The 23,948-nt window shown below is 36.7% G+C and overlaps 1 protein-coding gene across 1 annotated transcript in view; it reads right to left on the bottom strand.

Moving 5' to 3' along the window:
* Positions 1-23,948, bottom strand: part of MALRD1 (MAM and LDL receptor class A domain containing 1) — a 296,434-nt gene that overhangs the window by 248,672 nt on the left and 23,814 nt on the right. Inside the window, exons 7-11 of the mRNA XM_009330606.1 lie at positions 22,697-22,853; positions 16,087-16,179; positions 13,674-13,881; positions 5,651-5,797; positions 2,584-2,693 (exon numbers count right to left, since the gene is read on the bottom strand). Of these exons, the coding sequence (XP_009328881.1) occupies positions 2,584-2,693; positions 5,651-5,797; positions 13,674-13,881; positions 16,087-16,179; positions 22,697-22,853 (715 nt within the window). The remainder of the gene's footprint in view (positions 1-2,583; positions 2,694-5,650; positions 5,798-13,673; positions 13,882-16,086; positions 16,180-22,696; positions 22,854-23,948) is intronic.

Here is a 23,948-nt window from a genome sequence, read left to right as displayed (position 1 = left end):
AAAACAGCTTTTCAAACAAATTTGCATTTTCATTACATAAGAAATAAAATTACCCTCCTTCTCTATGTCTACATGTTCTACTTTACAATGACTACTCTGTCCGTTAAAGAGCCATAAACAGAGAGCTAGGACTAGAAACTTGCTTCTACAACTCCAAAAACTTGAGCTAAATGAAGATGGTTTTTAGCTGACATCTACAGAAAGACTCAGCTACAAGAAGCTGCAAGAAGAAGTTACTTCTAAGCTTCAGTTAGCCAGTAAGGCACAATATAAAACTGTTATACCTCAACTCCAATTTTCTTTCTTTCTTTTTTTTTTTTTTTAAACAACTGGAGCCAAAGAACTTGTAAAGCTATTAATAAACATAGATCTCTTTATGTAGATCCTTTTATCCTCTCAGTGGGACATCCAACAGAAGGCAACATCCCACATTTATACACAGAGAGCATAACACACCAATACACATCCTAATGAGCTACCCCTACTCCTTGCTCTTTCCCAGAAATAAAAGTCTGCAGGGAAAATGTGGCAGAAAGCCAGGCTTCCAGTCTTCAAAAACACTCTCTTTTCAGACACGTATAGCTGGGTGAGAACTTGCCCTAGTTTTTGTTGAATCTGGGAACTTTAAATACATTCAATATGTGCATACTCAAAATTAAAATTGGTTTCTTTTCTGACTTTTAACTAGAGAAATATATGTGCCTCCCCACTACATTTGTATTTATTTTGAACACAGACCAAACTCTGCAATAGATCTAACCAGAATGATTCATTGATTCACATACCAGTTCTGCCCAGTTTGCCTTAAGGGGTTCTAAAATAAATTAATCTGAACGTGAAAGGTGCTTATCATCTACTCAGTATCAAAGCCTACAAAAGAGATATGAAACTGCCTGAACAAATGCACTGTGCATGCAAAGGCTGTTGGTGTCCCAGGAGTAATGCAACACGCAGGGCTCCGATGGGATGCTGCGAGGCCTTCCGTGTTCCCTGCAGCAGTGTCCTGCTTTATCTCATTCTGCATCCATTTCATTTCTGATTCTTTACAACACTAAGAAGCCATGTGAAGATTAAGAACTGAGAGAGTGCATTAAATGACAACAAGGTGCTGTTCTTAAATTGTTTAAGAGGCTTCTACTCCTCAGCTGCAAGTTGCAACTATTCAGCTGAGATCTGGTAACTCATTGACGTGCATAGTCCAAGTCAGCCACAGTCTCAAGTAAAACAGGTTTATCTAAGCCAACACTTGTTTCATGTCCCTTAAACTAGAAAAAACCTAAGAAGCCTAGGTCCTGCTGGAATAAAGTTCTGCTATTTTTTGGGCCAAGTGCAGTTCCTCCATGCATTGTTTTCTCACACTTTTATTTTTGAAAAAAGTTTTCCTAAGTGAAATTACAGTTTCTGTTCTACATTGAGTCTGAAAAATTAAACAACCAGTCTAAGTTTTATTTTGTTTCTCTAAAGCCTCTTTTTGCCACTGAACACAATAAAATTATTTTGGCTAGCTTTCCCTATCTTTTCCTTTTCTTCTCTGGGACTTCTTAAATCAGGAGGCATTATGCAGTAGGAGAAAAAACACAACAACACAACAACTTAGATTCTCCCCAGTATGGCATAAGCTTTGAACAGTTATGGAACAGAAAACAAAAAAAGTCTCAGAAAAAAAAGAAAAAACTTGTAAAACTGTAAAACATCTATTCACTTTATTCAGTGGCTGAAAGGATAAACAAAAATACAGTTGGGAATGTTTTCTTGTATGTATATTTCTTTAATAATATATATATTTAATATATTTCTTCAAGTTCTGTTTTAAAAATACATATTTTGGTGAAAATTCCAACAGTCTAGTTATAAAACTGTATTTTCATTTTTCATCTAAGACTTTTCTATTTTTCACCCCTCCTGACCCATTTTTTCCAGGTAGCTTTCTAGCTTCTCAGATCAACCGCCATCCTGGCTGGTTGCTTTTGCATTCCTCTGCAGAGCCACAAGACATTTGACGAAAAAGGTATTTCAAGGTAAACTCTCAAGTACTGCACTGATCAGCTTAAAAAGCATCCTCCTCAAACCACCAATTTAAAGTTAGTACGTGTCTGGAGCATGGTGGCTAATTCTCTCCGGTCACACCAACATAGTTAATCTATATAGTGACTTCAAAGCACGGGTGTCCTGTTACGGGACATTGGATGTGTGAGTCTTTCCTGTCTACAGATGACAGCGTGACTCTTTGTCAGCTTTTGCTCAGAAGGCAGGCTGCTTTGACTGTGAGTTGATATGGCCCTGATATTGTTGTCCAGCTAGGTTTGTCACAGCATACAAAAACCTGAAGCATAGCCTTAAATCTGAGACACCTGGTGGATGCTTTAGAAAGAATAATAATCAGACACAAAAATTTGGCAGCAAAGCAGTAAAAAGCCTGCTACATCTCCCTCCTCCCAAAGAATTAGTCTGTAACACCTTCCACTGGTATTGAAATGGAGCCAATTTTTCAGCAGCAACACTTACAGCATGAAGAATACCAGATCTGCACATCAGGTGAGTGATAGCTTACAAAGGTGGGGATAGTTAATATCAAACTGTTACCTGACAGCAGGAAAGCCCACGGGACAACTTGACAAGGAGAGGGCTCCCCAGATGAGACATGACCATCTTTGTCTTCATCTGATGTGATCCACTGAAGTAAATGAATGCTCCTGTAAACAAAAATCAAAGAAATATGAGAAATATGTCATGCTCCAATGGCAAATAGCTACCTCAGAGAGGATACTGTGCTCCGTGAAACACTTAAAGCTTATTCATAAACATAAACAAATGAAACAGCTTTGCTGTCAGTTCAGGCTCTGGATAACAAGGAGGGTCTTGTAGCAGGCTGCGACAACCAGTGTCTGTATAGGCAAAGACAAAATAGAATTGCTAAATGCTCCTGCCTCTTTCCTCTGCAGTAAAATTAACATGACTGAGTCCAAAGATGAGGAAAGAGGGAGAAGGAAAAAAGGGTATTTTGGGCAGCCATTGCTAAGACTACCCTGTCATGGTGCCTGCGAGCACTTAAACCTGAGGAAGTAAATACAGAGCCCTGTAAAGGCTCTGAACAGATGTTGCTTCTGTGAGGGCTTTACTGTGCAGACCCACTGGATGTATTTTTTTATCTGCCCTCTTCAGGCAAAAAACTTAAGACTCCCATCCTCCAAACACTGCAACCACTTCCCATCACCTTCGCAGGGTGCCCTTCTGCTCTCCACACAGGCTGGGGAGAGTGAAAGGATTGCAGGAGCTGCAACACAGAGCACCCTGAAGATCAAACAGCATAGACCTCAGCTGGGATCCCTAAAGGACACATTTTAATTAGCTTAAATAATGTTTCAAACAGAATTTAGAACAAAAATTAATTTCCTTAAGGGTACAGTATTCACTCTCAATGCAGCCCAGCCAGTTTTAAGCATGCTGACAATGTTGCAGACCATGGGAGCCAATGGAATAAGCTATATTTTCTCATGGGGTCCACAGACTTGACATTGTTGTCTGTGCTAGTGGCGTTGAAAGCTTAATTAAAGATCTAATCTGAACTCTGGCAAACGAACTGGCTTTGGATTTGAACTACAGCAGATGTGCTTCAGACAAAGGTAGGGAAGGATAAACATCTTCAAGGGGCCCTAAAGCAGCATATTTTGAATGCTGTCAGTGCTGCCTTCGCTGAATACTGAGACTTTTTCATGAAAGTCTATGCAAAACAACACTAAAGGCTCAGTCTTTTTTGCGCATTGATATTACACATATTGCCTTACATCTTGGAAAATCGGCTATTGTGCTGCCACAGTCATACTCCTTAGCCATTTATTTCCCATGGATACATAATGAAGCAGAAGGTTAAGTCCAGCCCCATGTGAATAATCGCATCGCTTTAGCAAGGCTGGCACAAAGAGGTGACCGTTACAGCTCCTTGTACAAACAGGCGTGCAGTGCTCGGCAGCGCAAGGGAAGCTCCCCTCATTGGAATGCAAGGGTACTTCAAAGGATCCTCTTTTAATTTGCAGCTGAGGCTCTACAGTAGCCTTGTTAAGATCTTCATTAATCAAAATTTGCTGCTGCCCTCCCCAGGAGAGAAGAAAGACGAACACTCTGTGGTATCACAAGCAACTGTTGCAACCTGAAGGACCTTGATTTAATGTTGGCAAAAACTTGCTCAAATTCTGGAAGCCTAATTCTAAAGCTGTGATGTGGCTGTAGCAGGCACAGTGATAGACAGGTAGAAAACCACCTCAGAAAGACCTTTGCACTAACATATATGGGGAATGTATCATTACTGGGCTTCACAGGTGCTGCATGGTAACCTCAAGATCTGCTTGAGGCTTCAACCGGCAGCAACATATAAAGATGTTGTAATGATTCAGGTATCAAAGCAGCTTAAGTACAGAGGCACATAGTTCTGTATGGGCTAGTTTAACATGCTGCTAGGCTGCAGAGCAGATGTTTCTACCAGCAGCTTTCATTATGACCACATTACACCTCAGATCTCACCAGCACCTAGAATAACCCACATAGGAAAGACACAGGCATATCAGTGCCGTTCTCTGGAGCTGTGAGAGTTCGGAAGCTGTGACACAGTAAAGTTTGCAGACAGTGCAGTAATGCAAATCCAGTGCTACTCCAGAGAGCTGCTAAGAAAGTGAATAGCAACTTTGGTGCACTTCATCACTTGGGGACCAATGGAAAAACAGGCATATGATTGTGCAGTTGGAGTTATTATATAGCATTCACACACATACTTGCAACCCACTAGGGTTTGCTCAGGTGAATTTTAATCCTGGAATTCCTCTACCTTTGAATGCTCGAGGTGTAATACTTAATATTTCGCATTCCTTTAACATGAACATGGGAGAGAAGTGTAGAGGTCTGGCTGAAAAATTATATACCTCATTAAAAAAATTTAACTTAAAGGGGTATTGGACTGTAACCCAGATTTTAAAGTAATCTAATCTCCACTGGAAGCAGTGTAATAGATACATTTTAATAAAATTAAAGTAACAGAATATTTCCCAATATTATTTGACAATGACACCATGCTAGGCAGTTTTAGTTTTATGCAGTATGCTGTAATAACATTTTCATTTTGGAAAAATACTTTAAAACAACCCTCTACTGGAATAAACTTTTTCCAGCAGAATGCATTGTATAGCAACTATGGGTTGAAAGAACAACTGTTCAAAGGATATTACACCCACTCTATTTTTCCCAGACAAAACATTGATTTACCTGCACTCTACAAAAAGCTACAGTGATATTTTGTCTGAATAATATTTTCAAGAATGGCCCTTGTGTGAATATTGCGTACAAAGATGCTTATGATATGTGTGAACAAAGTTAGCTATGTCAGTTCAAAGGTCAGTATCTCAAAAAACTGAAGGCTGGATCGAGTCTCATACCTCATTGATTGCCCCAGCAAAAAATGAAGGTTACAAAGGCATAGTAACCAAATCACATCTAAGAGAGAGCATCCCCGACAGACTAGCTTTCTGTAATGTTACCTATGTTATATACATACTATGTAGCATCCATTTCAAATCATTTTTTGTTATCACTCTGTCACCATTTACAAGTACAAATACTCATCACAGAAGGAAGAAAGTAATAATAATAAAAGAAATCTCACCATGACCAGTATTAGTTGTATGGCTTCTGCCAGCGAGTCTCCTGTCAAGAGGAGCCTGTTCTTTCGTTATGTTCCAGTCAGCATCACCTATGCTTAGTGGCTTCCATCCACAGAGGTCAGTCTCAAAATCACATATAGTGTAATTAGCTGTTGTAAGAACGACAAGAGATCATTAAGTTGAATTTACTGCAACAGTTTAATGCCAGAACTATGACTATTTTGTATTTGGATGTACAAGGAGTCTTAAAGAAGAGCTGGTATGTTTCACTGAAATCCAGATTAATCAGATGGACAAAAAGTTCGACAATACAGGTAACAGAGCAGGCAGGCCCTTCTCTTCTTAATCAAACTCAGATCCATGAAGGAAACCACCTATAAGAGAATAAACTATATCGTATTAAAGATGAGACCTGTATGTAGGTTGCTGATAGATTAAGAAAATAATATTATATATTTTTAAAATATGAATTTTACTGGAAAGTTAATTATGAATGTGAAAAAATTAAATGTATTTAGTGCTTTAAATACACTGAAAGTAAAGATGAATTAAGCTTCCACTTAATTTATTTTTGAAATTGAGTTTTAAATTTATGAATTATTTAGGTCTCCTAGAAATTTTTATTGCAAAGTAAAAGACCATTTTCTCAGTTGGTATGGGTTAGACCAATTTAAACTGTATAACAATCTCACACACTCTGGCATTTCTTGAGTGAAATTAATTATTTTGATTAGAAAATTGTGTAATCTAAGAGATTTCTTTCCTAGTCCAGAACAGCATCACAAAGTGCTACACTTAACTCTTTGGGTCACTTATCACAATTGTAAAAATTGCTTTTGTACTATACTTGGCACTTTCCAGACTTCATGGCACATTTATCCCAACATATCATCCTCAGACATGATTATACATATTACTCCAATTTTCAGATTGTACAAAACCAAAATGAAATGCATTTTTGTTGAAACACCATGGCAGTAAAGCTCCATAGTAAAGGTCTTCCTGGTATAAAGAGGTTATCTGAGCAGTTAAAACTTAAGGTACAAAATAAATCACAAATATCAGTGTCTCTTATCTGGATTCACTATATACATTAAAATTCCATGGAGCATGCTTTTCTGTTTAGTGCAGTATATTAGTTAAACATGAAACTTGGTTAACTTAATTACAGAATTTTCATGCTTTTGACAAGGTACCTTGTTAATTAGACTTCAATTGCTAATACATTAAGGTAGAATATGCAAATTTATATCAAAGACTAAGTTGTTTTGCTGTACAGTAATTAATACTATGTCTAGGTATTGTGTTTTCCTTAGCTAAGTAGTCTTGAGAGAACCGATGTGACACAAAAAAGCAAACATTCTTCGCTTAAATATCTCTTTCCTCTGGCCTCCCTAAACCCTGCGAAAGGTCTGCGTAAGAAGCTGACTGCAGTGGCTGCATAGTAATATCCAAAAAGACATCAATAAATGACCACGTAGACACAAAGAACTTACTCTGTTGTATACTAAGCAAACAAAAAACTGTTCCTGGAAGGAAAATGCCAGGCCAAAGTTAAAATAATGGTTTAAAAATGAAAGAGAAATCAAGATGGTACTGATGATTAATATTTTACAGCTCAATAAGGTATTTAGCATGGGAATTTTTTTTTTATTATTATTATTTTCTTTTAACTAGAGGTACTTAGGGTCACAAGAAGAGTTGTTTCGCAATATGAAGAACAACATCTTTCATGTGCTGATGACACCAGATCTGTCGTCATTTAATGTGGTTCAATACCAGGCTCAGGGATTTTCACTGGCTCATAGTGAAAAGCTGACTGTTGAAGCTACATTTGGAAATCGTGTACTAAAAGAATTGGCAAAACAGCAAGGCTGTGATCAAGACGGAGCCCATCACTGCCCTTGATGGTCAACAGGAAGAGAGAAGTCTGGTGAAATCATCATTTCTTACACTGGCAGCCATTAGTAAAATTTCTCCTAACACTATGGATTTAAAAAGAAATGTATGAACATCATCTTTTAGGTTGAATATACAAGCAGTGGGGGAAAAAAAAGAAAAAAAGACATGCACACAGAAAAAGACACAATTCCAAATCAAATTATTTTGCCCAGTCATTTTTTCAAACTTTATTCAAGTCTGAACACAATTATAAAGGTAGGAAGAACATTCACGGTGGTGTGCTTTTGGGCTTTTTTGCAGGGGGGAGGGAGACAGGGAATTAAAAAAATGTGTCTCCGGTTCCCTAAATGTGGTAATGTTGACCATGTTTTAGATGCTACTATTTTTTTTTTTTTTCATTGCACCTGTAATTTAAAATGATGAGCTCTATACAAACATCCAGTCATGCAGACACACTGGGCCAGAGTCACTTACCAACCCCAAGTGTTCCACCATATGTAGTTTCTGGAAGTAATACTTCATTTTTAAAAGCATTAATATGTTAGGGAACAGCTATAAAAGTGAGTGAAACCCAATTGTCTGAGTTAAGAGTTTGACTTAAATTTTATCACTACTTAATTCTAAAAACTTAAGGGGTGCTTGTAAATATTTAATCAAGCTTGAAAAAAAAGTTGTGTGCTTTGGCTGAAACCCAAATCCAAGTGAAACGGTTTCTCAGTGTATTTTTTCATTGCTCAAACATTAATAAACTTTGAGAAATGCTCCTTTCCCATCAAAACAGTGTACAATTTTTATTATTCACAGCCTTTTTCTACATTTTTATTTGAACCTTCAAATGATTATAGGGAATGTTTCACTATCCGTAGTTGGAAAATAAGTGACTGCACAACCTATATCTTTTGAGGAGTCATACTGCAGTTATGTAAGTTAAACAGACATAAAGCATATTTCTGGTATATTATGTCCTTTCCTACTGCACCTCTTACTATCAGAGCTTATGTTTTTTATTTCACTGGGAAGATTTCACTGGATTCAAACTGCAGAAAGATTTTCTACGTTCTGAAAGCAAAACGAGTTAAATCTCATTTTTGGACATTCATCTATTTATAATTCAGCAAAACAGAAAGGAAATTAGAAAGGAAACAAGAACCTGCATTCATTTTAATAACAAGCCAAATTTGAAAAATAGTCTTTTTTTTTTTTTAATGTGGGTATATCAGTATATCTCAATTAGTCAAGGAGTAAATTATTACACCAGTTCTGCAAAAACTCCAGGATGTAACTAGGAGAAAAAAATGTTCCCCAAACATATCTCCTTGAATTTCAAGAAATACGCGGAGCTTACTAAAGTCATAAAATACACTGCAAAGATTTTTCAATTAATATGAACCATTTTTCCATGTTTAAAAAAAAAAAAAAAAAAAGAAACAGGAAACAAAGCACATATTCCAAGAGCACTAGGAGGTTAAATGGAAATGTTTTTTCTTTGACTAGCTTACTCTACCTATCCCAGCTCCTCTTGATCCTCCTGGGGGAAACACAAAGCAGTCCTGTTAGCTAGGCTGGGTTACCAGCCAGTTAACATTGCTTCAACTTTGCTAGCCTGCAGCTGGATGAAGCTTTTCAATCCTACTCTGGCAGCTCAATCAAATGAACACAAGTGGGGACACACAGCTTGTCTCTCCATCAGGTTGGTGTTTCCCTGACTAGTAGTATTGAATGAGGAGGGCTGCTACCCTCGCTCAGTGTGACAGCACCCAATCTCCTATGGAATTTGGGGTATAAACTATCTGTATGATCAGCGACCAAAGCACCTCTGTGTGATTACTTTGCCATTAATATTTTGTCACTTCTGGCTAATATTTAATGTCATTTTGGGAAATGACATTTTGGGAAAGAGAAGGTTACGCATATACCTTCTTACTGACTATCCGTGCACATTCCCTACCAGTTTGTGATTAGATTTATTTATTTAGAATTTGTTAAAGGATTCATGCAGAAAGATCACAGATGGCCATAGGTCATCTAGCCTGAACTTCCGTATGTCATAAGTCATTAGACAGATCTCTCATAACACCCTAGTCCCTTAGGTGAGATGGCCTCATCTCCTTCTGAAACTACTCAGTTACTTTGCTTAGGGTTAAGAGACTGGTGGTGTTAAGAGAATCTCATGTTGACCCTGGGTCTGCAGAGGGTATACTTACTTTGAGTTAACTGTTCCGGTGAAACATAAAGGCAATGCTACACAGTGTTCATAAGCAATGAAGAAGGCTGTGAAAATAATATGGGTGTAGCTTCTTTTTCTCCACATGTACATACAAGATTGATGGACAGATACTGACAATTTCAGGCAATTAATGTGTCACAGGATACACATAAATGTGTAGTAAAACAAATGTTTCAGACTAAAAAATACTTTCTACTTTAAAGTTGAATGGTAATAAAAGGATTTGCATATGTGTTCATCTGTTGTAGAAGGTTTCAAGGATTTGCAATTGTAAATTGCTCTACCGTAAATGAAATGCAGTAAAAGGTACATGGCTTTAAAATTATACAAGTTTCCTTCATTCTACATATTTTCTATTCATAAATTATACAAATCCTATGAAAGGCTGAGAATATTTAAGCTAATATTAGAGATGCAAAATTAAAACCAGAAGAGTTAAAAACAAAGGTGTCTTAAGGAGGCTTCTAATTAGGCTAAATGGGAGGTGATGTTCCTTCAGACACAGCTGCAGGATGTCCCACCCCTCAATCATTTTGAATCTACGTGAATGCTGATGAGTAGGCAATTTCCAGAACCACTACTGTATCAAAGCGTGATATCACTTGAAAATAGCAAGCGCTTCCTAGACTTCTTGCCAAGTTGCTAGGATTCCTAGCTACTGATTCATTTGTGATGTTTTTATATGTATTGTGTTTGTTACATATAAATAATGTATAATAATATTAAGTATAGTGCTTGAAATATTTCTTATCTGGCATAGCATTTAGTGCAAAACTTCATATTAGGTAGGAAATAAAGAAAAGGCATCAGCATGAAAGGGGTCTTTCTAATCCTTCAAATGATCTAAGCACTGTATCTCACTTTCTCTGTTTTTAATATATTAACTAGGTTTTGATCATTTATTATCAGTCACTGTGAAATAAGAAATTTAGAAGTGATCTCAAATAAGTGGTGTCAAATAAGACATAATGAAAATGTAGAATTTAATACCAAAAACATTAATTTCATAATTTGTCACTTCATTAGATTCATTGATTTCAATAAAACTACTCAAATAAAGGCGGTTACTCATGTGCATAAGTGTTTCCCAGGCAAGTTCCTAATTTTTTGAGACTTTTAATTCTCATATATTTAAATAGATATTTATATAAACGGGCAGAGATTAAAAGGAAAGTTTAAGAAGCATTGTAAAACATATATTTGTTCTTGTAGTAAATTGTGTTATTATAAGACCATTCATGCCAAGTTAACATGAGAAAAGAGAAACATTATTTTTCCTTCCCCATTATAATGTAACAAAGAAAATCCTCAAAGAAGAGGGAAATCCTTCACATTGCTAAGTAACAGCTGTCTGCCTTTGTTTTCATTCAGTATGGAGGTCTGTCAGCTCTTTCAGTACATGAGAGTACTTCATCAAAGGAAACTACTGAGGATGTGTCCAAGGCTAGATGCTAAAATACCTAAAAGAATAGAGGCTAAAATATGCACTATTGTAAAAGATAGGAATTTTTATTGAAAATTAATGTGAATAAATGTAGTGCACTCTAAATATCATGGAGGACAATTTCAAGATCATGTGGAAAATGTACATAATGGGAGGAAAAGAACAAAGGACAGAAATAAAGGATGATTTTTCCTTTAGGTCTCTTTTGTTCAAGACTGCAGAAAGTGTCAGAAAGATGAATTTTCTAGGCTGACCAAACTGTTGAAGAGCTAAATACCACATTTAGGGTCCTCTTTCCTGGAAAGGAGTGTGTGAAGTATCCAAGACAATATTAGCCATTAAAATGGGCCAACTTTAAAAACAGTTATTGTTATTTTAAAGATGGCTATTTTTTTTTTTTTTCTTCTCAGTCGGTAGTCAGAGCAACATGCAACTGTTAGGAGTTACTTATATTTTAGAAAAGCACCTTTTTTCACTCTTTTGAGAGGATGGGTATACTTTTGTGCACTGCTCTAACAAAATGATACATCTTTAACCTGCGAATGCCTCAACACAGTGAAGCACACAATCCCTATGTCTCAGGTTCAACTGAGTGATATTTTCTTTAAATTGAAATAGACTAGGTGTTAGTGGAGAATCAGTGCCACGAGGTAAACCAAAAGTAACTGCAGAGGCAGCAGCAGACAGTGGAGCACTAGGCAGAGCAACTGAAGAGAGATTTGCACTGGCTGGGCCTCCCGTTGATCCTTGCTGCAGCACCCTAATTCTGGAGGTGCCACAAAGGACAGCGTTGAGATCCCCAGGCCATTCTGACTTTCTTTCTTCCACCCACTCTCTAGTTTTTCTGACCCATCCACATGAGCATGACGGAAACAATATTCTCAAGAGTGAGACACACTGTGATCTTTCTTTAACTCTAAAATACTGACTACATCTAGGTTATTTCATCTTTCAGTTAAACAATGTCAAAGTCCAGTGTCTGAGGCACAGGCGTAAAAGTAAAATAAGAAAGTGTAATGCATTGCATGCAAAATATAATTGCCTGTAAGTCTTTAGAGTTATCTTTATTTTCACTTTGTGTAGTACTATTAACAGCTACCTTTCAACTGGGACAATTATTTTTCATCTTCCTTTTAAATCTTAAAATTATTCTTCTATATTCCCACTCATTATTCATCACAATTCTCTTACATTGTTCCTGAAGTGGGAACACTAAATAGGTGAGAAATAAAGTCCAATTTATAAAGTAGTATTCACTTTCATTCCATCCCTCTTCCTAAAGAGCATGAGAGGACACTCTGCACTCCTACCAGTACACACACAGAGCTAACAGCATAGGGTCAAGTCTTGTAAAAAATGAAAACAGATGTCAAGGAGGGATCCCCTATAGACTTTAATGTTGACTTAGACTCCACCCAGAGATAAAACAGTATAAACATTCCTATGTAAAATGTAATCTCAACATTTGCACATATTACTCCTTTCAGAGATGGCTCCTGCGTGGCTATTTAAGTAATTGAAAAGATTAAAGGTTCAGACTGTGAGTTAAAAAAACCTCATAGTCACATATAGTTCCTAAAATCTTCTCATGAAATTTGAAAATAAAACATTATCAGTGTCCTTCATCCTGCTATCCTGAGTGACACTAAAAATTTTAATTTCCACCTCCCAGCAGCAATGTATATCATTACCAATATCTGAAATATGTACAAAATTTTCATCTATAACACACATTTAAGTGTTACTACCACAGGCAAACATACATATAGATGCATGCTGTATAATATTAATTTTAGAAGGAATAGGTTCTCTAAAGCTACTTTCACATGGAGCTCTAAATTATTTCAGAATTATTAGAGACATCTTTCAGTAATTTTAACTGTTTTTCCTCTTGATTGTACAGTAGAAACTGTGGCTTCTAAGTAAAGTTACCGTCAATTGAAAATATCATGACAAAGATATAGCTCCTGAACTGTAGCTGATTTGTATGGTGATTTGAATCACCATGCAAGTATCATGTGACCTAATGAATTTTGTGACAATAACTCATAAACAATCTAAATTAGAAAAGTGTTCAAACAACAAACCCCAAGGCAGATTTCAGTCCCTCTAAAGTTAGGGAAGTAGAGGTTATAAACCTTGTATGTAGGGAATACACTTAAGAAAAAATATGCAAAATGTTGCACTTCTGCAGGCACTTAAAAAATTATTATCTGGATCCAAAATATGTTGATGAGGCCAGACAGAGAAATAGAAAGCAATGGGAAGAAGAAAAATGTATGACAGAAAATGTTATGAATATTGTCACTAACCTGTACATCATTAAATATTCTGGTGAAAAGAACCCATATAAATAATAGCTAAGTATTTTAGCCATTTCTTGGATAGACCTGTTTAAGTTTCACAATACTCTTCAGCACAATGTCCTTCTAAAGCAATGCAATTCACTTACAGCAGGCTGCTGGATCCTCATCGCTGCTGTCAGAACAATCTGGGTGAGAGTCACAGGCTGATCCAGGCTCCGTGGACTGCCCATCAGTGCCGGTGAATTCTTCTAAGGAGCAGAAACATGTTGGCTCTGATGGTGTAGTGTCCAAGAGCTGGATGCTATTCAGACAGATGAAACCTGCCCTGCTCTGGAGTGTTCCTTTAAACATAAGCTGTGGATTGTTACAGTTAAAATATTTGCATTAACAGACAACAGAGTAAACCTGATTTTCATTTCTATAAAACAATAATGTCCTATGTGTAAAAAGCACTGGATACTTTCCATTACAAAACCATGACAAATTTCAAATCAGAAGCTGAAATTTCGTATAACTACCTCAGGTTGAATTTTCTGAAAATTTTCAGCTAAAATGGTTTGACAAATTCCAAGAATGAAGTTAAGTAGAAGCCTATTTTAAAGAAAAACTGCTAATCTCATAACCATTTGACTAAAAACTTGCAATACCTTTGCGCTTTAGAAGAGTGACCTGAAATGTAACATCCTAAAGACTCCATCTTCTGCTCTGAAGTCTCTTCAGAACCTCATTTTGCAGATGCCCAAGAGAAAAAATTTCGGTTACGCTCACAGGTGAATAAAATGGGTTAGGGACTGTCCTTGGACACCAATTGCAACAGCATAGCTTAACAACCGATATCTCTTTCACCACTTAAAATAAGATGGCTGCATCCAGTCTATGCAGCGGGATCAGGCCCTGCCTGCTGGTAACCTTTGAACTGTTCCAGGCACTGTCTGGGAGATGGCCAATTTGCTGGAGTCAAAACTTTGCTAGGGACCATGCTAATGTTTTAATTATATGGGCTATCACATGGCAATCCTTGGGCCTGTGCCCTGGCCCTGCTTATTTTACTGCTATTGGCATAGACATTCAAGGAGCATTTGTCTCTCCTACAGAGTTCCTTTGTGCTGACCAGATTTTTCACAAGCTGATTTAGAGCAATGAAGTTTCAGAAGAACATCTCTTGCTCCTGGCCACTGCGGAGCCCAGTTCTACTGGGTCTCACAGCAAGGAGATTACCCAACTTGTGATCTCCAAGTTTCTTTTACCTGAGCTAAAGGAGCAAACAGGAGGAAGCAAGCTTGGATTCATCAGAAAGATGAAGATGGCAATGAAACAAAGCACTGAGAGACAAGAACAGGAGTTGGAAGCACAAATCAAAAATGGAGTTGTGGGTTGTGACAGGCTGGGACATGGCCAGAGCGCGAGCCTCAGAAAGTAGTCATGTGCAAGAGGCAGAAAGCAAAGTGGAAGAAAAGCTGGACAGAGTTTCTGACAAAACAGAAGGAAACTAAAACAGACGTGATTTGGGGCATAAGCAGAAGGCTCTGACACGCTCCCCGAAGCCTGGGAATTAGGTTGGAATGAAATCTCAAGAGGCATTTTTCTTTCTAAGAAATAAGAATTCTATATGTCATTATCTTCCACTAGAGACAATTTCTTCAAAATGACAAAAGCCTTCTAATACTATCCGTTCTCTACCAGTTCAAACAGCAGAATGCTGTGCTGAAAACATTACATAGTGACATAATTAAAGATAGTATCTTTCCTCCCCTAAACACAAGTGATCCTTGTACAAAGAATGCATAGAGTTGGCTTTTTACATGTATACATACAATCTCAGCAGCCTTTTGTTCATTTATTTTTGGATACTATAGATAGTCTCATTACACATCTGTTTGTTTATTCACACTTGTCCTTGTGAGAAAAGGAGAGACAGGCAACAACAGGTACTGATAACCTACTAGCTTGTTGAAATGCATTCATTCTAATATAAGTCAAAATGTCAATGCTTGTGGTGGACTTAGTTTTTGTCCTTTCACAGAGATTACATTTTCAGCTGGTTGTTGAGACAGTAAAATATGATGATTATTTAAAGAATTATAAAAAAATAATTGTAAATGTAAAATTACTTAAAATAGAAACTTGTAAATTAATTTAAGAATTAAGTAGATGTAAATTTGCATTCTTCTCTATGCCTGCAAATTCAAGGGGAAGATATTCTTTCACAGTTACTGGTTTACATCATTCCACTGAAATCCCACAAACATCATTCACATCATCTCACTTAAATGAGTTGGTAATACCTGAGATGGACTCAGATAAATGACTACCTAAAATATGGTGAGATTTATATTCATTTTCTTCCATGTTATGAAAGACCAGCTGCTTCAACACATGACGTTTGTGTAGGTGTTTTGTTGAGCTATAACCAGAGCTTTATTCACATTGAAGCAATGAAGAACAGCAAGCCCTTCAGGATACAAATAATTTTAACAAATTTTTAAGTTTCCTAGAAGCTTTATAAGCAAAAAGGTAAAGCATTTTCAAAAATTGAGCACATGCCTTTTTCATTCATACCTTGAATTTTTCTAGCCCTTTTGGTAGCTGTATATCCACTTTGACCCATTCCTTCTTAGTCATGATGTTGGTTTCCCACAAGATATGTTCCTCCTGTAAAATGTAGAATACAATGTTATAAAGCTAATTTTTGTTCCTCTGTAAATTATCAAGGCCATTTTTTGTCCTCGATCTTTTCATATCCTAGCCAAATGACCACTATATACAAACTTGCTCTATGTGAGGAAATACAGCTTCACATATTCATTTGCAGTCTTTGCACTGAGCTCTATGGGAGAGAGGGGAAATACATGTTTAACGTGATTAAACAGGTTAGTCATATAATTATCAGGAGTTGGCAGAATTAAAGTGAATTGATATGTAAATTAAGCAATGTTATTGTTAAATTTAACAATATGTTTCCATGGTGGTCTCTACATTAGCTTCTTTTTCATAATTAACTGCTTATACTATGCTGTGTTATAATTAGATTTAGTTTTCTTAGAACTGAATTTGGGGTCTGTCAAAATTACCCAATTGTCCTGGTTTCGGCAGGGATAGAGTTTATTTCCTTCCTAGTAGCTGGTACAATGCTGTGTTTTGGATTTAGGATGGGAACAAAATTGATAACCCACCGATGTTTTAGTTGTTGCTAGGTAATGCTTACACTAGGCAAGGACTTTTTAGTTTTCCATGCTCTACCGACTGAGAAGGCTGGAGGTGCACAAGAAGCTGGGAGGGGGCACAGCCAAACTGGCCAAAGGGACATTCCATACCATGTGACGTCATGCTCAGTACATAAACTGGGGGAAAGCTGGCCGGGGGGGGCCGCTGCTCGGGGACTGGCTAGGCATCGGTCGGCGGGTGGTGAGCAACTGTACTGTGCATCACTTGCTTTGTGTATTATTATTATTACTATCATATTATTATTATTATCATTTTATTTCAATTATTAAACTGTTTTTATCTCAACCCACAAGTTTTTCTCACTTGTGCTTTTCCAATTCTCTCCCCCATCCCACCGGGTGGGGGGGAGTGAGCGAGCGGCTGCGTGGTGCTTAGTTGCCAACTGAGGTTAAACCACGACACCAATCAACTGTGCTAAAAACTTTTTTTTTTTTAATCTGTAAAGCAAGCAGGCAGAGTACTACCTAACAAGTCCTAGTCATGTTCTGAGTTACCTCAGTCCCCATTTTCACTACACCTCCTAAGGATAACAGTGAGAGTGCCAAATATGGTAAGGCTCCCTTTATGCAAGCACTCCAAGCCCTTTTGATTCAATAATCTGACAAAAACAGCTCATGCTCATTCTACTTCTGATCATGATCCTAACTGGAACATGCTGAGGCCAGTATAAAGAAAAGAAATGCAGCAATGTGAACTTCATATCCCTAAATAAAATCTTTTCAAGAATCAGTTCCAAAATAGAGCAAAACCAGAAAGACAGAAAAAAAAAAAAGTAGGAAAAGTTAATATAGGCTATACATACAAACAGACATACCGTTAAAAGAATCAATAGTGAGACCCCTTTTAGGATACTGTGCGAAGTACTTGTCATACCTTTTCGACAAAGGATATTACAGAATTAGAGGCAGTTCAGAAAAAGATGTGAAGCAGGACAAGAGAAATGGAAAATCTCTTGTACGGAGAGAAATTGAAAGGATAAAAAAAGTTTACCTTACAGGAGATGAATAAAAGGGGATATGATAGGTATGTGAAATGTTATCAATACTATAGACAAGGACAGTTACCTTTTTTCTTGTCTTGCAATATAAAAAAAGAGGAGGAAGATGCTGTCTACTGCTTGATAGACCGAGAGGCTGAGCAAACAGAACAACACTGATACGATTTATGATGAGTAACTAATTACTTATGCTCTTTTCCTACCAAGGCTTCAACTGTTACGATACATTAACAAAGCTAGAAGACTAAATCTCTATTGAAAATGTGTTCAAAGATCAGTTTTGGAAAACTGCAAGACAGGGCCAAGCCAATACCCTAATTCCAAATATTAAATGATGTAAGAGATCAAATTTGGATAAACCACATGACATACACTTGATTTCAGAAATAAGTCAGCAGTGAGTTTGTACATCAGTATAGGATATAAGTATTTGTCAACCTGTTCATGTGATAGATATTCAGCAAAAGTCATTCAATGTCAAGGACACTTAATTCTGCATAAAATTTGCTTCATTTTGCTAAATAATTCAGCTTCCAAAGAAAATCCGTTAACATTATTAGCCTACAATAGCCACATATAAGACACAGAAAAGGATGATGTACTAGGAACCATACTGCATGGCAGGTTAAAACCATAGCCTGTGGTTAATTGTCTGCTTTCAGAAATGTTTTAGTTAATGTATCTGGGCACACACACATTAAAAACTACATACATATACGAACCCTCCAAACACATTTTTATACCTTGTGGGAACACTCTATAATTGCTGTTTGTTTGATTGGATGCATCTGGATACTATAATTTTGTTCACATTCAGTTAACAGCTTAGATACCTATCCCCATGGCCATCTTTCTCCCCAGTTCATTTTAATAAAAACAGCTTGTAGCAGTAAACTTGGGTTTTTTGTGCCTGTGCCAGTATCCAGAACTTCTAGGGCTGTTTTTTACACTGAAAGCTATAAATCACCTGAGATGCAACAACTTTTTAAACTGGCTATTGTTCCATGCAACAGACATTACCCTCTGATTTTATACAGCTCTAATAAACCAATAATATTATTTTCCTTCCTTGCAATGTTTCCTCTGTAGTATTCATCCTGCTTGTCAGATTTTTCCACCTCTTTGGTAGAAATGGGTTAACCCCTCTAGCATATTCCTTGCATCTCTAGTCTTCTTTAAAATGTTGAATGTATTGCTTTTCCAGTACTTTCCCTCAGGATTTATTTTGGTGATGCAGAGGAGCAGTTGCTCAAAATACCTTCACTCTATTCCCCTTATTGTGATATATTACTATCTATAAACAATTTTTTGTAAAGCTAAAATGGGCAAGAATTATTCCTTTTCCCTGCAATGTTTTTTTTTGAGATAATGCTACTCAGATTTGAAGGATGGAAGAGTCAATAATGACTTTTTCTTATCAACTCAATTTATAAAATACAACTCTTTTTTTTATTATTTTTGACATTCCTCTACACATACATTCACTGCTGTGCGCCTGCACTCATCATTTTGTCCCTTCTTGTTTCATTTCAGAGAGTAATTTGGAACAAAATCTTATTTGTTCCCCTACAATGATTAATGGATCACCTTTAACTTCTGCAGAGGAGTGTACTTGCATGGTTTTTGCAAGTGTTGCTGAACACTTACAGAAATGTTAGTGCATTAGGGTACAAATATGCTTGCACATATAAACATCAGTTGAAATTATCTTTTATTGTTTTATTTCCTTCTGTTTTGTAAGCCGTACAAGATGTAAAGATTAAGAAAATAAAAGGAAGACATATAAGCCCATTACTTAATGGGAGGAATGAGCAAGTAATGAATGGCAAATGATAGACTAAAGTCAACATTATCTTCTTTGGTTTCAGTTTTCACAGAGAAGTTTAAAATTCATCAGACAATCAACAGACATTTAATATTGTTAATATTTTATATTAGTAAAGAAAGACAGTTAATATTGCCAAATGTGAAAGCAAACACGGACCGGAATAGAACAATATTACAAATATATATAAGCCAAAAGTACTGAAACTGGAAGGGAATCAGGAAGTTTTAACTAAAGGTTACATAATGGAAGGAATAACTTACTATCAACAACTAACTCTGAGAACCTGAGGAGAATGTGTGGGAAACTAGAGAACTGAGAGAACAAAGGATATATATTACAGTTAAGGGAAAAATACAGACCATGCAGTTATAGCCAATCAGCTGAAAGTTGACAACTCATAAGACACTGGAACAAATTGCTAACAATCATCTTGTAAGCAGCTAGAGGATCAGAAAGTGAGAAACCTACATTAGCTGCTTCTGATGAGGAGCAAGTCACATTGTCAGTGTAATCTTTTTTTTTTTTCTTCATAGTAAGCAGCCTTGGAAAAGTAGAAATTACTTTATTAAGGCTTTTAACATAATCTCATAGGACATTCTTTAAGCAAACTGAGGAGATTTGGTGCAGATGGAATTACTGTAAAATGGGTGTACAAACAGGTGTACAAATAGGAGTGCAACCTTATTTCAAAGAGGAGCTGTCAATAGTTTTCTATGAAACTAAAAGAAAATTATAATAGGGCTCTGCATAGGTCTGTTCCAGGGCTTGACATAATTATAGTGCTGACTACCTGTTTGGATAGTGGAATGAAAATTAAAATTTTAAAAAATGTGGATAACACTAAATTGGCAGTAATTACAAGCACTCTGAAGGACATAATTAGAATTTAAAATCAACTCAATATATAAAAATCAGTTTCAAACCAATAACACAAAGTTCAAAGACATATGAGTCACAGTTAGGAAATAAAAATGAAATGATCAAATGCAGCAGTATTGAATGAAGAGCAACTTTGCTAAGCCAGCAATAAAACAGGAAAAGCTGCAGATTATCATGGACTGCAAGCTAAATATAAGTCAATAACAGGTTACTGTTGACAAAAAGAGTCCATTTTCCCTATCCTTCTTCATATCCAAGAGCAATTTAAATTCCCTTGTCTTCCATTTGATGTCATAATGTCTATATTAGAAAATACGTTCACTCATCTTTGGCCTCTCTGTTGAAAGGGTAAGGAAGGCTAGGGATACATTTGCAACAACTGTGGTGCTTGTCCTCTAAGAACAGTACTGAAACTGTACATTAAGTGTAATTCGGTCTCTGTTTGCATCAGGCCTGTCGTTGCTGGGACATGGCAAGAGTTATTCAGAGCTAAGAGGTTCTGACCAATAAAAATAGTAAAAGGGGATGCAGGGAAACTGCATGATATCAGACTGTGCGATTGAGAGGTTATTTTGAATGACAGACTCCAGAACAGCAGCTCTGCGGTCTTCCAGGGTCAGAACCAGCACTTGGCTCTTGCTTCTGTTTCTCAGTATTTAGCTAGTTTTGAAGATTCATTTGTTTTTCATAAACAACCTAACGATCCAGTAGCAAAATGTGTAAAAGCTACCCCTCCCTTCATTTCAGTTTAAGAAGTCTTAAATATGAGTCTGTAGGGTTTTGTTTTTTAAACTACCAGCAGAAGCTTATGTTTCTGAAGGTTTTTATGGCAAATTTTGCAGTATGAGTAACTCATATCAGCTTTAAATAACCCTATGTGCAATAAATACACTTCTGACTGAAGGAGAAATTCAATAACAGAAACATCAAAGGGCTAAGAGAAGTTGTGGAAACAGTGTGGACTGAACTAATGTAATAACTGCCAAAAACAGTCTTCTAATGCATTTGTAAGGAACTGTTTATCAATTAATTCAATTTAGGCTCCCAATTCTATGGGAACTCAAACGTCATTTTCCTCATGTTTTTTGGCTCACATAATTTGCTCTGCTTTCAGGGAAAGAAAACTCTTAAATAGGGTCCATTGATGCTACTTAAGTGACCATTGAAATAAGGATTCCTATTCTGTCTCAAGGTTGCCATGGGTGTCATACCTGGCAATTTATTGGCAAGTACTATGGCACAAATCTCCATGCATTCCGACCAGAACTCTGATAGTGTTACAATTCCCTGATACAGTAATGGGTCATAGAAAAATACAACTATTCCCTTTTACAAATGAAAAATGAGCAAGAGCTTGGAGTTGTTTTCATGAATACTTGAAGATGCAGTGGGAAAGAAATAAGGTATTTCCATTACCTTTTCCTATATTTAGACCCCTTGGTAGTGTTACACTTCAGGGTTTTTTTGTATCTTATCTTTGTGAATGAAGTGGATCTGTGCTTTTAAATACTTGTATTGTTGGGTGATAATAATTCAACTCCAACATCAAGATATGAGAGCCATTAACTTAATGAGACCAGCTGTACTGCTCTTGCTTTCATTAAGTAGCAATACAATAGCATCAATATTAAGTTATTAAACAAGACTTTCAAAAGGGAACATTCTAACAGCAGAAATGCTCCGCAAGGCAAGGGAGGTAAGAAAGGTAGAAATAGTTATCAGTGCTCAACTGGCATTTGTGTTTCAGTTTGACATGGCTATTTTATCTACTAATAGGTAGTAGAATAGGAAAATTACTGCTCTAAAACATGGGCAAAGCAAATCAGGTGGCTAAGAAAGAGCTTTCCAGACAGCCTGAGCCAGCAACTTTCCTTTTTTCTGTGTCTCCATAGAGAAAAGAGCTTATTTGCCCATTTCTGGAATGGGGAGAAGGCTGGAAAAGTTGGTACTATAGATTTTTCTTGTGAAATCCCCAAATTATTTAATTCTGTAATAGCTGGGGTTTGTCCTTGAAGTCTTATTGCAGAACATTCACCCATCAAATTAGTTTATAGCTGAGATGGCAAATACCCAGGTTTTACAATTGCATAGATCAGTGGAATGATACCAAGTTACTGTTTTGCAAAAGCTAACTTAGGGGACAGGCATGTGCTAGCAGACATATTTCCTTGCATTTTGGCTGGTAACACCTGGGCTGCCGTATATTTACCCTTTGAAAATGAATGCATGTTTCTTCTTACCTGATTAGTAAACAGTACTGCCTTGAGAACACTGCTATCTGCCATGGAGTAATGAAACTGAAAATGGCAATTCTTGCTGGAACAACGACACATGGAGCTGTTAAGATAAGCACTTTTATATAATGTGTTGTCATTAGCTTCTAACCACTCAAATGGCCTGAAAAAAAAAAAAAAAAAAAGGTGCACTTTTTCACAAAACATTTTTTTTTCTCTGTCTTTGAAAATAAAGACTGCTTTCCTGTAATGAAACCATGGACCCATCCCGGCAACAATGGAATCTGATCGTCATGCTGGTGATGTGACTTGCATGTCATGTAAGTGTCTCCTATTAAAAAGATAGATATAGATCTTCATTTGACTCACAGATAGTCCCAGCAGCCAAGAATTACATCAGTTGATAGTATCTTGAAGTTGTTAGGTTGCATGTTAAAAGCTGTAAGCAGTCCCACATTCAGCTCAGCCTCCTTACATTTACAGCCATTCAATACCTAATTGCAAATATATTTGGAAACTGGGCTTTCTTCCTTCTTCCACTATGGTTTCCAGAAAATATACTTTTTACAGTAATACTTCTGTAGACTCTTCAAAAATTAGGAAGAAAAAAAAAAAGAGGAAAGGAAAGTGGCGGGGGGGAGTATTCTGCCTTACTGCTACAGGAGGCAGTAGCATCTCCACCATGTAATCAAGGTCTTTACTTCTCAGCCAGAATTTCCGTAACAAAATGTTGGAAGCATGTTGTCTTTCCATCTGAAGCAGAAAAGCAATTTGTGCTCTTCTTGACCTACTGCCCTTTATAAAAGCATTCCTACAGGGATCCATCCCCTCAACAGCGTCTTTTATTTGTCGGAAATAAAAAGGCTAAATACCTTTTACCAAATATATCAGGTCTTTTTTTCCCCTTGCTGAGTCACTGAATATTTTGCTGCCTTCTGAAGCAGCTATTAAAATAATAAACAAGGACTGATTAAAGGTCTTAAGTCTGCTGTTTCTGTGTTCATGTCTCTAAATACAACTTATCTGAAATGCAGTTTATTTCAAGCTGAAGGGAGAAAGTGTCATTTCACAAGGAAAATGTTCATTTTTATAAGGGACCACATTCTTTTCCTTTTGTTGCCAGTTTACCCTTTGTGTTATGCAACATTTTACACTGAAATACATGGTTGTAATTTCATTGGAATTAGGTTTGTAATTTCATGCCACAGCGGCTAACCTTGGTATAAGGAAACATTATAGATTTAACCCAGCATTCTGT

The sequence above is a fragment of the Pygoscelis adeliae genome, unplaced genomic scaffold (assembly GCF_000699105.1).
Source record: "Pygoscelis adeliae isolate BGI_AS28 unplaced genomic scaffold, ASM69910v1 Scaffold27, whole genome shotgun sequence".
Taxonomy (NCBI): domain Eukaryota; kingdom Metazoa; phylum Chordata; class Aves; order Sphenisciformes; family Spheniscidae; genus Pygoscelis; species Pygoscelis adeliae.
This window is presented reverse-complemented; position numbering and strand designations above follow the sequence as displayed.